Source organism: Anas platyrhynchos, chromosome 1 (assembly GCF_047663525.1).
Source record: "Anas platyrhynchos isolate ZD024472 breed Pekin duck chromosome 1, IASCAAS_PekinDuck_T2T, whole genome shotgun sequence".
NCBI lineage: Eukaryota > Metazoa > Chordata > Aves > Anseriformes > Anatidae > Anas > Anas platyrhynchos.
In genome coordinates, this window is record NC_092587.1 from 81,887,435 (window position 1) to 81,901,815 (window position 14,381).

General features: G+C 43.3%; 1 protein-coding gene across 4 annotated transcripts in view; it reads left to right on the top strand.

The window, feature by feature from the left end:
• The window catches only part of CLCN1 (chloride voltage-gated channel 1), a 64,170-nt gene that overhangs the window by 9,431 nt on the left and 40,358 nt on the right, over positions 1 to 14,381 (top strand). Inside the window, exon 1 of one of the 4 annotated variants that reach the window (XR_005266216.2) lies at positions 12,175 to 12,611. The exons of 1 other annotated variant lie outside the window; for it this stretch is intronic. Coding sequence is in view for 1 of the 3 variants with exons in the window: in XM_038180206.2 (XP_038036134.1) it covers positions 12,405 to 12,611 (207 nt within the window). In the remaining 2 variants the exon portion in view is untranslated. Of the gene's footprint in view, positions 1 to 12,174; positions 12,612 to 14,381 lie in introns of those variants that run through there. 2 more of the 4 variants (XM_038180206.2, XM_038180217.2) reach the window with 2 other exon arrangements.

A 14,381-nucleotide genomic window follows, 5' to 3' on the forward strand; every position in this document is an offset into this window, starting at 1 on the left:
GCTTCTTATACAAGCCAGGATGCCATTGGCCTTCTTGGCCATCTGGGCACACTGCCTACTTACATGTATGCTCAGGCAAGCATCAACCAGCAGCCCCAGATCTTTTTCCTCTGCATAGCTTTCCAGCCACAAAGCCCCAAGCCCGTAACACTGTATAGGGTTGTTGTGGCCAAAGTGCAGGACCCAGCACTTAGCCATGTTGAATCCCATCCCATTGGCCTCTGCCCATTGACCCATCCCGTCCAGATCCCTCTGCAGGGCCTTCCTACCCTCCAGCAGATCAATCGTTCCCCCCAGTTTGCTGTCATCTGCAAAATTACTGAGGGTGCACTCAACTCCCTCATCCAACTCATCATTAAAGATATTAAAGAGGATGAGCCCCAACACCGACCCCTGAGGAACACCACTCATGACTGGTCGCCAGCTGCATTTCACTCCACTCACCACTACTCTCTGGGCCCAGCTGTCCAGCCAGTTTTTAACTCAGCAAAGGGTGTACCTGTCTAAACCATGGGCTGCCAGCTTCTCCAGGAGAATATTGTGGGAGACCACATCAAAGGCCTTGGTAGACTACAGCAAGAGCCTTTCCCTCATCCACCAGGCAGATCACCCAGTCATAGGAGATAAGGTTGGCCAGGCAGGACTTTCTTTTCATGAACCCATGCTCATTGGGCCTGATCCCCTGCTTGTCCCACATACGTTGCATGACTGCATTCAAGATGACCTGTTCCATTACCTTTCCTGGCACCGAGGTTAGGCTGACAGGCCTGTAGTTTCCTGGGTCCTCCTTACAACCCTTCTTATACATGGACTTCATATTAGCAAGTCCCCAGTCATCTAGGACCTCCCCTGCTGATGACCATGACCGCTGATAGGTGATGGAAAGCGGCTTGGCAATAACATCCGCCAGCTCCCTCAACACCCCCAGGTGGATCCCATCTGGCCCCATGGACTTGTGACAGTCCAGGTGGAGCAGCAGGTCTCTAACTGTTTCCAGATGAACTGTGGGGGTATCTTCTGCTCCCCATCCCAGACTTCCAGGTCAGGAGGCTCAGTACTCCAGCCTGAATTATCACTAAGGGGTAATAATCAGAGGGGTGAACAAGGTCAAGAAGTTTCCCAGTAATGTCCCTGACCCAGGCCCCACAGAAGCAGCAGACTTCCCTATGGGTAGGGTCTGGCTGACATATGGGGTGCTCTGTGCCCCTCAGAAGGGAGTCACCTATGACCATTACCCTTCTGTCTTCCTTGGTGGAAGAAGTCTTGAGGAGTGGAGTTGACTTCCTTGCCCTAGACAACATCCTGGGTGGACTTTCCCCCGCATCCTCACCACCCTGTCCCTTGAGCTCCAGGGCCTCAAACCTATTGTGTAAGGGCAGCTGGAAAGTCAAGGCATGTAATGAGGGGGTCACCTGTAACACCAAGCAGGGACCTGTTTCCATTCTTCTGCACCTCTCAAGTCCCCTCCCTCTGCCTGACAAGGCAGTAGGTCCATCACTTTTTGGGGTGTGGCACCCTCTTTGCACAAACTGCCACACCATGCCCTGTTTGCCTGCCCTGGCCACCCATGCTCCCCAGGGGCTGCCTTTGCACAAGGAGGGAGGCTTCTGGCTCCACCAGTGCCTCGTCAGCTGCCCTCACAAGGGCTGCTGGGTCCTGGAGGCTCCCTTGGCTGCCTCAAGTGGCCTCAATGTCAGAAAAGCACCTGCCCACTGCAATCCCCCACTGTGCTGTAGGGACAGGACTGCCTTGGAGCTGATCACCTGGCAAGCTGAACGCATCCTTAGCAAGTTCACTGATGGTATTAAATTGGGAGATGCTGTTGACTCTGTGGAGAAACAAGAGGCCTTACGGAGGGCTTGCAAGAGGCCTTAAAGAGGCCTCCAATCTAGATAAATTGGAGAACTGGGCAATCATCAGCAGCTTGAAGTTCAGCAAAGGAAAGTGATGGGTTCTGCACCTGGGACATAGTAATACCAAACCCAGGCACAGGCTGGGAGACAAGTGGCTGGCTTAGCAGAAAGGGGCTGATAGCTGACAGTAGGCTTAACATGAGGCACCAGTGTGCCCAGGCAGCCAAGCGAGCATTTTGCATTGCCTTAAATGCAGCATAGCCAGCTGGTCAAAAGAGGTGATTCTCCCACTGTATTTAACATTGGTGTGGCCTCTCCTTGAATATTGTGTGCAGTTCTGGGCTGCACAATATAAAAAGGATAGTAAAATACTTGAATGCATGCAGAAGAAGGCACCAAAGACTTACAGTCTTTGGTTGGAAAGGTCTGGAAGGCATGTCCTAGGCTGAGGACACTTAGGTTGACTAATCTGGAAAAACAGAGTCTAAGTGGTGACCTCATTGCTCTCTGCAACTTCCTGAGCAGCGGAAATGGAAAGGGAGGTGCTGACTCTCCTCCCTGATAACAATGATAGAACATGAAGGAACGGCAATGTGCACCAGGGAAGGTTCAGACTAGATATTAGGTAAAAAAGTTTTACAGTCAGGGTGGTCAAGGACTGGAACAGGTTTCCCAGTGAGGTGGTTGATGCCCCCATGCCTGAAGAGGCTTTTGGATAATGCCCTTAATAATATGCTTTAACTTTTGGTTAGCCCTTAGGTGGTCATGCAGTTCAACTCTTTTCAGATCCCTTCCAACTGAACTATTCTAATTCTAAATGACTTATTGGGAAACTGAATTTGCTGCCATCAAGTTTATAATCAGTAGTAGAGGACAGTACACTTTGTGTACTCTGCTTTTAGTTCTGATTCCATACAGAAATAAAGCATGTTGGGAAGCTCATTTCTATTAATTGGAAATACATAAATGCCCCAGGCCAATAGAGTAAAAGAACTGCAGATTCACCTAAGCTTTGCATGAATGGCAAAGTCAAATGCAATATTAAATAGATCTCAGCTCTGCTACATACTAGTGACTAAAGAAACAGCCAGTGTAGTAAAAGAGGTTTAGTCCATAGTTACATGAAAATCTTTCTGTTGGGAATAGAATGCAAGGGTTAATTAAAGGTGAAGTTTTTCTCTTGCCTAAGCATGTGTTTTAATTCTTCATTTCAGGGTATATTATAGCTGAGGTGATCTATTGACTAGCACATGTAGGAACTTCTTAATGTTGCTTCCCTGACCTGTTGTGAACACATTCTAAGCACGACACTTGAGAAGTTAACCACATAAAGACATGAATGTTTTTCTATCAGTTTACCTCCCAGAATGCTAAGGCCACACGTATCAGAGCTGGTGCAAGGAAGAGAATGTGACTGCCCTTTTATGCCAGTCACAGTTGTGAGTCAGCTGTGAAGGCTCAGGTCAACTCTGAAAAATCTTGAACTACTGTGTGTTCTCTCTCTTCTCTATCTTTCAAAAGTTGTCTGGATTACTCTTACCCCTGTGACCCTTAAAGAGTTCCTTTTTCCTTTCGACTTACACCTTATGTTATACATACAGCTTATATATATACTTTATATATACTGCCCTTATACAGAACGATAAATGACCAGACTTCAGACTGTCTGGAAAGGGAAGACCTTTCCAAACAGGAAAGGAGAAAGGGAGAAAGAGTAAGGGAGATTAGGTCCAAGATCCTACACATTACTGACTTTTGATTAAGCAAATGCACAGTGTGACAGGCAGCATTTTTACTGCTTAGGGCTCAGGTAGTGTGGGTTATTCAAGCCCAACTGGTAGCCCTTTAACAGGCCCACAGGAAGAGTCAAAATATCTGCAAGAATTAGGCATCTTTCACTCTCCATCACTAGCCTTGAACCACTCCGTGTCACCCTCACTCTTTACAAACTGCTTTATCACTGTGGGAAACTGTTCCAATACTACAAAGGCTATAAAGCTACCCGCAGGCATAACTGTGTCAAAGAAACACCACGCTTGAAGAGCCAATCAATCACAACAGTTTAAATTTGTGAGGGGGTAACAAGAACTGCCCCGTGTACCCCCTTGGGTCAACATCTGTGAACCCTGCTCTAGTCTTTTATCAGCAATATCTTAAGGAACAGAATGCCAGGGGTGGGGCAGGTACTGGATTGACCTCGCTCACTCCAAAGAGCTAGTCCTGGGAAAGAAAAGGAAGTAATTCATATTTCCTCAGTTGGCAGCAAGATATTCAATAAATATAACCTGCTTATTATTTCTAGATGTGCTATTTCTTCCAGCCTTGTTGGTTTTATATTCTATTCAACCATCTAATTTCTGATACCTTACGAAACATGGCATCATCGTAGCAAGTATGTAGTACAATTTAGTATAATGTGGTAACAAAACACGCTTAGATACTCTGGCACACCATTTCCAAATCATTTCCCAAGGATTTTTGACTCTTTCACAACCTTTAGTTGTTTTTATTTCTGACATAACCCCTTTCTGTGAGTGTAGTCTTCTATCTCCTTCTCGATTTCCCAGATCAGTGTGTTTGGGTCTGTAGTAATGGGTATTATCTAAAGAGAATAGGCAATCATTAACTGATGACATTTTTGTATTGAATCTTGAGGACTATGGGATTGACACAGCCGATTCCATAACAGTACAACAGCTGACTGTTTACTTTTGAGAGTAAAGTTTCTCTTTAGTCTTCCCACAGGAACTACAGTTTCCATGTTAGAATGGGCAATAGGCCAACAAGAAGTGACAACAGCCCTCACAGAGAGTAGATGGTTGTATGGGAAGGACAACAGTCCAGTGTCAGAGGCTGTCCATGAGAAGTTGCAGTGTAGGATACAGACGCTATCTAGTCAGGAATGGCTCAACCTGATCTCCTTCCTCTGGATGTCAGGTGAAAGAAATACTGTTGAATGGTTGGAGATGGTACCAGGTATCTATTAGGGAGGGCTGACCTCCTGCCTTCATCATGATATCAGCCTCGCATTTCCAATGCAACTCTTTGGTGTAGGACAGAAGTAAAATTCACAGCCAGGGCCAGACATTCCTTAGTATTGATACTTCTGTCGAAGGCCTCTTCATAAAAATAACATTGCAGACCTGGGATCAGAACACAGGCACTAAAGGCTTTAGCGCACTTCCAACCAGATCTGAATGTGCAGTAGCTGATTTAGTAGAATGATCATGTTCCCCAAAACTCAAGACTATAGGTCAAGAGAGGAGATAGGACTGTAATGATCACTGTGGCAAAATTCAGTATGAAACCTAAGTGTCCAAGTGGTCCTGCCACAAAGGACAACATATGTTCATCATGTCTTCTGGGTTCTTTGTGAGTAGCAACAACACTTTCTGATCTCTGCACCCTTCATATTGTTTCTTCCCACTTGTGACAGTCAAAATTGATTCTTACTGGTAAGCATACAGCAGCTTTGTTTTAATGAGTTCCACAGAAATTTCTGCAGCCTTCATGACAAAGAGTGACTCAGCACTTCAACCTGGGTGCACTTGCTAAATGCAGTTCTTCCCTTTCATCAGCACTTTCTTAAAAATCAAAGTACAGGGCTGATAAAAGAGGGAGGGAGTCCAGTGACTGTCATGCTGGCTCTCACTGTCATCCCTGTAACAACAGCCAGTAATAACAAGAAAGGTTATTTCCACGGTGGAATTGCTTTGTCCTTGTTTGTGATGGATTATTTTTTTTGGCTATCAAAAGAACTACTCTCTTCCTTCTGTTTATCTTCATCCTTATCTCATATTATTATCAAGGATTGTATGGGAAACAGTGAAGACTTGTTGCTTTGAGGCTACAAGACTACTTGTGTGCAGGAAGCTTATGTGTGCTTTTATGGGTAGCTGCATTTGAACGGAAGAAGGACAGGAGAAACGGGAAGCATAGTCAAAATTGTACAAGATTTAAAAGACTAGCTTTTATAGTAAATGGTATTTAAAATGTTAAATGGTAGTCATAATATGTCTGTGCTATGAGTTCTATATTGACGTCATTTATCTCAGCTATGACTTCTATATTGACATCATTTATCTCAGCTGAGACAGGACAGGACACACTAGTACAGTCAAAGCAAATAGTACTTGACATCCATGGAATTCATGAATAATTTATATCACTTGCACTAGTAATACAATAAAAGTGGGAAAATTCTGAAATGTAGGCAAGACACTAGTATTACAAAGAAAAGGTTCATACTTGCTTTAGACAGCCCCTTTCCTTATTTCTAGATGCATTCCTGCCTCTTTCTTTCCTAGCATTCCTGTGGCCATGCATCAAAGTTCAAAGAGCTGGCCTGCCTGAAATTTTTTTTATTTTTTTTTTTTTCTTGCATAAGCTTCTTGATCATTAGTTCCAGTATCTAACAAAGTCAAACTGTCCTTTTCAACCAGCCTGTTCTTTAGGTCCCCTATGCCAGTAGTGTGATCACATTCTCAGAGACGTTAACAGATTCTTGGAGCTCATGTCAATGTCTTTTCAAGCATTTCAAATTTGAACAAGAATCAGGAAAATTAAATCTATTTTTGCTTTTCTTGTATACCTCTAATCCTAGCCATGGCCTCCCAGAGATGTCTGTCCATACTTAAGGCCTCTTCTTCCTGCCCAAACACATCTCAATGTTCTCCTAACATGTATTTTTTTATTTTTTTTTTAATTTTATATTTAACATGTATTTATTTTTATTTGGACCTTTTCACAAAGTCCAAATAATTTTATTTTATAAGTCTGTCTTCCTCCTAAACCTTTCAGCTATGATCACACTTTTTCCTAGTTGTTTGTGGTTGATGGAGGAGGCAGAAGTCTTCTCTTGCAACTAGCCAAGTCCTATACAGAATCAAGAGTCCTAGCACAGCCTGTGCCAGCCCATTGCTATACAGCTCATCACTGCATTTTCTTCCCACTCTTAAGATGTCAGTCATGCTGCTTTCAACCAGTATAACTGCATGACTGACAGATTAAATGTGTGTCTATTAATTTTACTTGTGCAACAAGCAATCTGCAGGGAAGAGGGGAAGAAAGGCATAAATTATCTACGGGAGCATGGCCTGCCTCTCACCTCTGAAGGATGCTTTTTTTTCTGGCAATAAAATACAGGACATGATGCAGGTGGCTTATTAGGGAATATTCACTATTTGGAATCAGAGCTTGTCATCTAGATAGAGATGTAAAGAGCGATTGCCCAGAGTTTGTAGACTCTCCATCCTAGAACAATAAATTCATAGGCTTGGAAGCATTCCTAATGAGTTTTGATCACTGGAGATGAACCTGCATTTCCTAGACATTCCTTAGTCTCTTCCCATAAAAATGCCTTCAAGCTGATACTTCGGATCATGTTTGTTAATGCAGCATTATTCTAGAAAATAATCAGAGATCCACTGAACCCACTTCAAACCGTGCATTGAGCATTCTTACTGACTAGCCACTGTCGAATGCATAATACAGCTGTAAAAAGTTTTGTGCTTCTCACCACCATGTAGTCTATTTTTAATTTTCATCTCTTATTTTTGATATACCTCTTTAATATTTGCATACATGCTATGCATACTTGTTCTCAGTTTATTCTAAGGCAAGGCAATCAGATCTTCCCCCATCAGCAAAGGACCTCTTGTTTTGGGGAGACATTTTGATTTAATAGAAGCTATATGGTGCTGTAGGGTAAAGAGTCTCAGACAGAACTGAGGGTTGCAATTTAAGAGGAGCAGCTGTAGGGGAAGAGCCCTAGAAAGGAGCCCAGCCTTAGAAGTGTGAAAACAATCTCCTAGGCAACAGAGTGGGAGCACAAAATTTTAGCAGCTCAGAAAGTCACCATGTTAATTGCAACCAAGCTGGACCTGGAAGCAAGAATTTACCCTGCAAAGTCATAGTGGGTGGGGAAGTGTTTTGTATAAGCTATAAATTTATTGCTGTACTGCATGACATATATGCTTGGAGTTTTCTCTATTAAAAAAAAAAAAAAAAAAAAAATCAAATAATCTTGTTTTTATTCTAGTAAAGACTAGTGTGTTTTTTGAATTTTGATCCTTGCTGAGCCTAACTGGAGAGCTCACCAGGACATCTAGACAGATCTGTCTTTAAGTTCTGGGTGAGTTGGGGTCAGTTTATGAAACCTAATTTTGCTGTCTTCTCTTTCTTCTGGTTTTCTGTGTCTCACTCTTGCTTCTGGGTTTGTTTTATTTCTCTCTACTTGTTCTTTTCACACTCAGGTCCAAACTGTGACCATACTGCAAAAGATAAGACGATCCCAAATTAACAAGTTATCTACCCATCTCACTTCATTTTTGCCAAGTCATGGCATATCATGATCTGTTCAGGTTTCCTTCCAGATTCATCTATTTCAACATTTACTTTAGTGGGACCTTCATGTCCCTATTTTCCTTTAAATGTTTACCTGGTTACAATCATGAGATCTTTTTTAAATTCTGCCTCTTTTATGGTAACTCCATCATTCCCCTATTTAAGTTATCACATGATAATTCTCAAGATCTGCCCTGTTTCTGTCAATTCTGTTCTGTTCAGTCTGGTATTAGTCAGTCCATGTCCTCTTAAATATCTTCATATTAGCTTGTCACCTCTCAGTGATAAAAGCCTATAAACTTTCTGGACCACCTCTTTTTACTTTTCACTATAAACTGAACCTGTCTTTCCAATTATCTTTGAGAGTTCCCTGTCATCATCTCTCCATATTCAGTCTTGTTTACAATGTGTTGTTGCACAGCTTAAATGTCTCACTTTTTCTGCTGTTCAAGCCCTAGTCCATGGTATATTTCTTTCTTTCACTATAAAAGCATCTTTCCTCCATCTCCCTCTCTCTTCCTAACTCAAAGCATTCTTTCTCTCCCAGAGTTTCAACTGCAATCTATAGTATTTTAAAGCCTCCACAAGTGTCTTCTCTAATAATATGTCCCATTTAAACACCTTGCTCTCACATACAAGTCTAAGTCCACTGTAGTCTTTTTCCTACCTTCTCACTCTTTTTTTTTTTTCTTCATCTGTTGCTACTGTTTGAGGCAATGTACATTTGCTGTGGCTAACTTCCTATCCCTCATCTCATCCTTCATGTCTTTCCATGCTTTCTTTGTCTCCTATTGCCTCCAGGTTTATCTCTTGTAGATTTTGTTACTGTTAAGTAGTCCTCCTTTTGTCACATTCCTCTTCTTCCTCTTTTAAAACTACTTTTTTTCCTTTCACCTTTACAGTTTATTTTGTCTTATAACCTATCTTTTATATTGTCTGCTTCACAGCCGTATGGACCTCATGGACTAAGTTGACTGAAGCACAGAATATTATTTTTCTTTTATTCATAAATGACTGCTTTTCTATTCTGCATGGACAGTTCTGAGGAACAATAACTCTGCTTCCGCAAAGTCATCTTCTCTCAGTCTGGGGTGCTAGAGTGTTCTACATCACCATCTCCTATAATTTCTGTATACATAGTATTGATGGTAACCAAACAAGAGGTGTGATCTTTCATTCCAGAGGAAGGTGCAGTCTGTTGGTGGGCCATGAGGTTCATATACAGTGAGGCTGTGATCTGGGTAGATCTACTACAGAAACAAAAAAAGTTCTAGTGTAAGGAGAAATCTTAGAAGTTATTATAATATCTCTGTGGGCAGGGCACAGGGGAAAATGTTAACCTTGTCACTGTTGATTAATAGCACTGGGATTTGAGGTGATAAATCTCCCTGAGACAGGACCATTAGAGAAGTGTGGGTCTTCAATCATCCCTTCCCCCATAATGTCAGAGCATTAGCTATAAAGGCTGGGGACTAAATTTCTACATCATGAAAAGCATGCAGAAGAAAGGAATAAAGGCAGAGAAAGACGAGGAGACCTGAGAGAGAACTGGGAAGAGGAGGGAGATAGATGGCTGACTGGAGGAGAAACCTGTCAGGGGTGAGAGTTCTTCTAACATATTCTTTTCTTTTTCTTCACCTAGACCATCCTTTGGACTGTAGCTGTAGTTTTGTCCATCAGGCAAGTGTCATGCTTGAAGGAATTACCACAGAAATACACTTTGGAGTACCTGTAGGGCCTGTTATACATGAAGAAGAAACTAGTATTTGAGCAGGCTGAAAATGTGTCCCCTTGCATGCTATGGGGCAATCTAGAAACTGTCCTACTAAGGCCTTTGAAGCCTTTGTTAGTACTTTCAGCATGCTTAGATGCATGTAGGGAATTGAGAGAAGCTACATCTACAGGTTAGCTGTATTTGCGACTAGTACAAGGTGCTTATTATATCTTCCTCTTTCTTTTTTCTTTTTTTTTTCTTTTTTTTTTTTTCTTTTAACATCTTCTGACATTTCTGTGATAAGTCTCCTGAATCTGTTGGTAACCTCCTGAACAATAGTAGTACAACATTGCTGTGTCCTGCTAGAAAGGTAGTGCTAGGCCTTGGCAGTGGAAACTAAGTTTTATGAGCAATAAAGAAAATATATAAAGAGCAAATGTGGCAGGAAATTACAGGTGATGTGATGCAAGATTTGGCAGCAGTTACTAGGCAGCAGCAGTGCAAAGGCAGATTTTTTGGTGGTATGCTTGGTACTCTGTTCTTTTGGGACTCCAGTAATCTGAAAACATGGGCAAGACAATGGGTAGAGCTGGAGCAGTATGTTACATTAGATCAACTGTGCCATTTGGATAAAGTAAACAAGCCATTGGACCTACAAGTTCTTCTCTGAGTCCGAAACAGAAGATTTCAGAACAAGTTGAGAGAGCTACCCTGTGTTATGAGAGGTAAAGAGTGACAAGAGAGTGGTTGCCTCCAATAGCTGCTTTGGCCCAGGACCATTCCTGTCCAGACACTGTGGCTCAGACAGGTGCCCAGGGACCTTGGGGATGCGGCTGCCACTTTTGTCTTTCAGGTTCAGCTGGTAGCAAAGCTGAGCATGCATCCCAGAGACAGGACGCTGACACAATCAGTCATAAATACTGCCCTGGTCAAGGGCTTCCTTCAACAGCACTTATGCACAGGACTCAAGTAAAACAGATACAAACAGCCAAGACCCTTTCCACCTCTCTGACTGAGATACAAGTTCATTAGTTAAGACACACACACAGAGCACTCTCCAGGTTCACAAGAACACACACATTCACAGATCCTCTGACTACCTGGAATAGCGCATCTGTCCATCCAGCAGTCCTGCCCAGAACTTAGGCCTGCCTTGCAGTGCACACACACACAGGAGAGTGTTAATACATAATGTAAAATAAAATACACAGTTAAAATAAGACTAAATGAGAAAAATAAGATGATAGGACAAACTGTGGTGATCAGGTGCAGGGCTCAGCCAGAGAAGTGTAGTGACCAGCCCCATCAGCACTTGTTCTTGTAGGGGACTTCAACTTCCCAGATATCTGCTGGAAATACAGTACAGCTCAGAGGAAGTAGTCTAGGAGGTTCCTGGAGAGCGTGGAAGATAGCTTCCTGCCACAGCTGGTTAGTGAGCCTACCAGGGGAGGTGCCCCGCTAGACCTGCTGTTCACAAAAAGAGAAGGACTGGTGGGAGATGTGGTGGTCAGGAGGTCTTCTTGGTCAGAGTGACCACGGCAAGGTAGAGTTCTTTATTCTTGGTGAACTCAGGAGGGGGATCAGTAAAACTGCTATCCTGGACTTCTGGAGGGCAGAATTTGAGCTGTTCAGGACACTGGTTGGCAAAGTCTCTTGGGAGGCAGTCCTGAAGGGCAGAGGAGTCCAGGAAGGCTGGGCACTCCTCAAGAAGGAAATCTTAAAGGCTCAGGAGCATATCATCCTGAGATTAAGCTCTAATGCTCTGTAGATTAAATGGATTCTGGAGTTGTCCCTTAGGGCTTTCAGGTTCTCTTGGGGACTGTTGACTTAGCAAAAGTGTCTTGCGACACAGACTGTACAGCCATCTTTTTTATCTCATCATAGTTAATAGCATTGTCATCTTTATGACTGTTCCTTAGTCTTTTGGACAACTGTTACCCTGAGTGAGAAAGAGAAGCCCATTGAATATTGTTTTCATTACAAATATGGCTTGCTCAGGATGGGCAGATATGAAGGAAGAGATCCTCTGGATAATCATTCCGGCTTCCTCCCGTCTATTTCTGCGTCTGTATTTCTATCTCTTTCTTACGACCTTATTCTCTCCTCTTCCCCTCCCCCTTCCCCTTCCTTCTCCTTCAGGAGTTCCCCTCTTACCCACACCTGATATTCAATCCTGGTAGAGTTAGTGCCTTTTGCTGAGATCAGACCTGGCACTGGGGAATCATGTGACAGAGGAAGGTTGCTATAAATATAGTTAAACCCTGCAATCACTGCCTTTGGTCAGGAGGAGGAGAAAGTGAGAGAGAATCGAGGAGGAGGAGGAGGAGGAGGAAGAGAAGGAGGGCCAGAGAAAAAGGGAGTGCAGGAACAGAACAAGTCAGAGTGGTCTGATGAGATTAAGAAAGGAAGAAAGGAACAGAAGAAAGTACAGAGGCTATTCTCTGGCTAGACCATGAGGTGGTTCTAGGTAAGGACCAGAGAGGCAGCTGAGCATGAGAAAGAGTAGAGACATGGAGAGCTCAGACAGTATGACGCAGGAATCCAGATCGAAGTCAGCTTTGTGGGGGGGCACACCGCAATACGACTATGTCTGCTTTGAGAAATGCACCCATTACGGGATACCCTTGGAGGCAGGACGCGAGGCCGGGGGGACAGGGGACGACCTGCACTACCTGGAGAACTCCCTCAGCCACCCACAGGTAGGGCTGGACATCTGGGATATTTGTGGCAGCTCAGGTCTCACTGGGATCACATAGGCTCCTGGGGCTCCTAGAATGGTGCTGTAGAGATCGTGTCCCTCTCTATTCCCAATCCTACCAACTCTCCCTTTTTCTTGTTGACTCCCAGATAAGGCATTGATTTTCAAGGTCTTACTTAGAATTTTGAATGAAATCAGCATTTCAAGTCACAGATTATTTCCATCTGCTATGACCCCAAAGTTAGAATGGGCAAGCTGGGATGGGGAAAATCAGCCAGATCAGTAATGTACATGTAAATGCAAAGAGAAACTGCATCTGCCTTCAGCTGCATAGTGATATTAACTAGAGCAGGAGAAGAAATAAAAACAAAGAGAACGGTGATGTATATAGATGGGTATCCATTTGCACAGCTGTATGGACAGTCATGCAGAGCTCTGTTCTGAACAGAGAGTAAATCAAGCTTGCAGACCCATGCATGTATAATGGTAGTTTCAGTAGCTCCTCTAGGAGCTGTGAGGGATTTTCTAACCTTTAAGCTTGATCTGACTCTCACTCTGGTTCATACAGATAGTGGCTCAGAAAAATATCTATTACATAGATGTACTCTGGTTAACACTTCTTGTTTCATTGCCCTCTGTATCTCCTTTACCTCTCCCTTTGGGACAGCCTTCTGCAAAGAGGAGGTTTTACGGCAGAGTCCTGGTGTCTTATTTCCTACCAGTCTGCTCAGACTAAGCTGACATAAAAGGTCTTGGAGCAATGTAGGATTTGGTCCAGTGACAAGAGGGAGAGAGAATGTGTGAATGTGAAATTCATCCAGGGAAAATATGAGTGGAAGTTTCTCAAATACCCCTACACAAATAATTAGGTCAGTGACTGAGAGATGGTAGAGATAATTGATTAATATCATTAATATGATTAATATCCCTAATAATTTTGTGAGCCAGTGATAGGACAAAAGACACATTTGTCACCAAGAAAATCTCTTCCAATAGATTAGCATCCTAACGAGGATTGCATATGCCATATTGCAAAAGACGGAAATCAGTCCCATGGCCATACCCAAGAATTTCTCTTCTGAAACTGTCTAAAACATCCGAAAGTTTGCAAATGTTTCCTCTATCAAACTGTTCCAAAACCATTCCTCATCTGATTCAGATGCAACACCCCAAACTGGTAGGTGTCCGGATGGAGGCCTGGCTTGAGTAGTTCATGCTTTATTTACATTAACACAAAGCAATGGTTTGGCTGCAGTAATCACCCTAGCAGGGTGAGAATGGGGACGTGATGTGATAGAGAGGTGCATGTGCCCTGCTAGAGCTGAGCTCCCACTGGTGAGTGGATTATGCCAGGACACTGAGTCTAAGAAATATGCCCATTTTGTTACAGGAACCATTACAGAATCAGAATCATAGAATGGTTTGAATTAGAAGGGACCTTAAAGATCATGTAGTTCCAGCTCCCTTCCACTAGGCCAGGTTGCTCAAAGCTCCATCCAACCTGGCTGTGAAAGCCTCCACAGATGGGGCATGCACAGTTTTTCTGGGCAGCCTGTTCCAGTGGCTCACCACCCTCATAGTAAAGACCTTCTTCCTTATATCTAGTATAAATGTACCCCTTTTTAGTTTAAAGCCATTACCCCTCGTCCTATCACAACACTGCCTGATAGTGTCCCTCCGCAGCTTTCCTATAGGCCCCTTTTAGGTATAGGAAAGCCCCTATAAAGTCTCCCTGGAGCCTTCTCCAGGCTGAACAACCCCAACTCTCTCA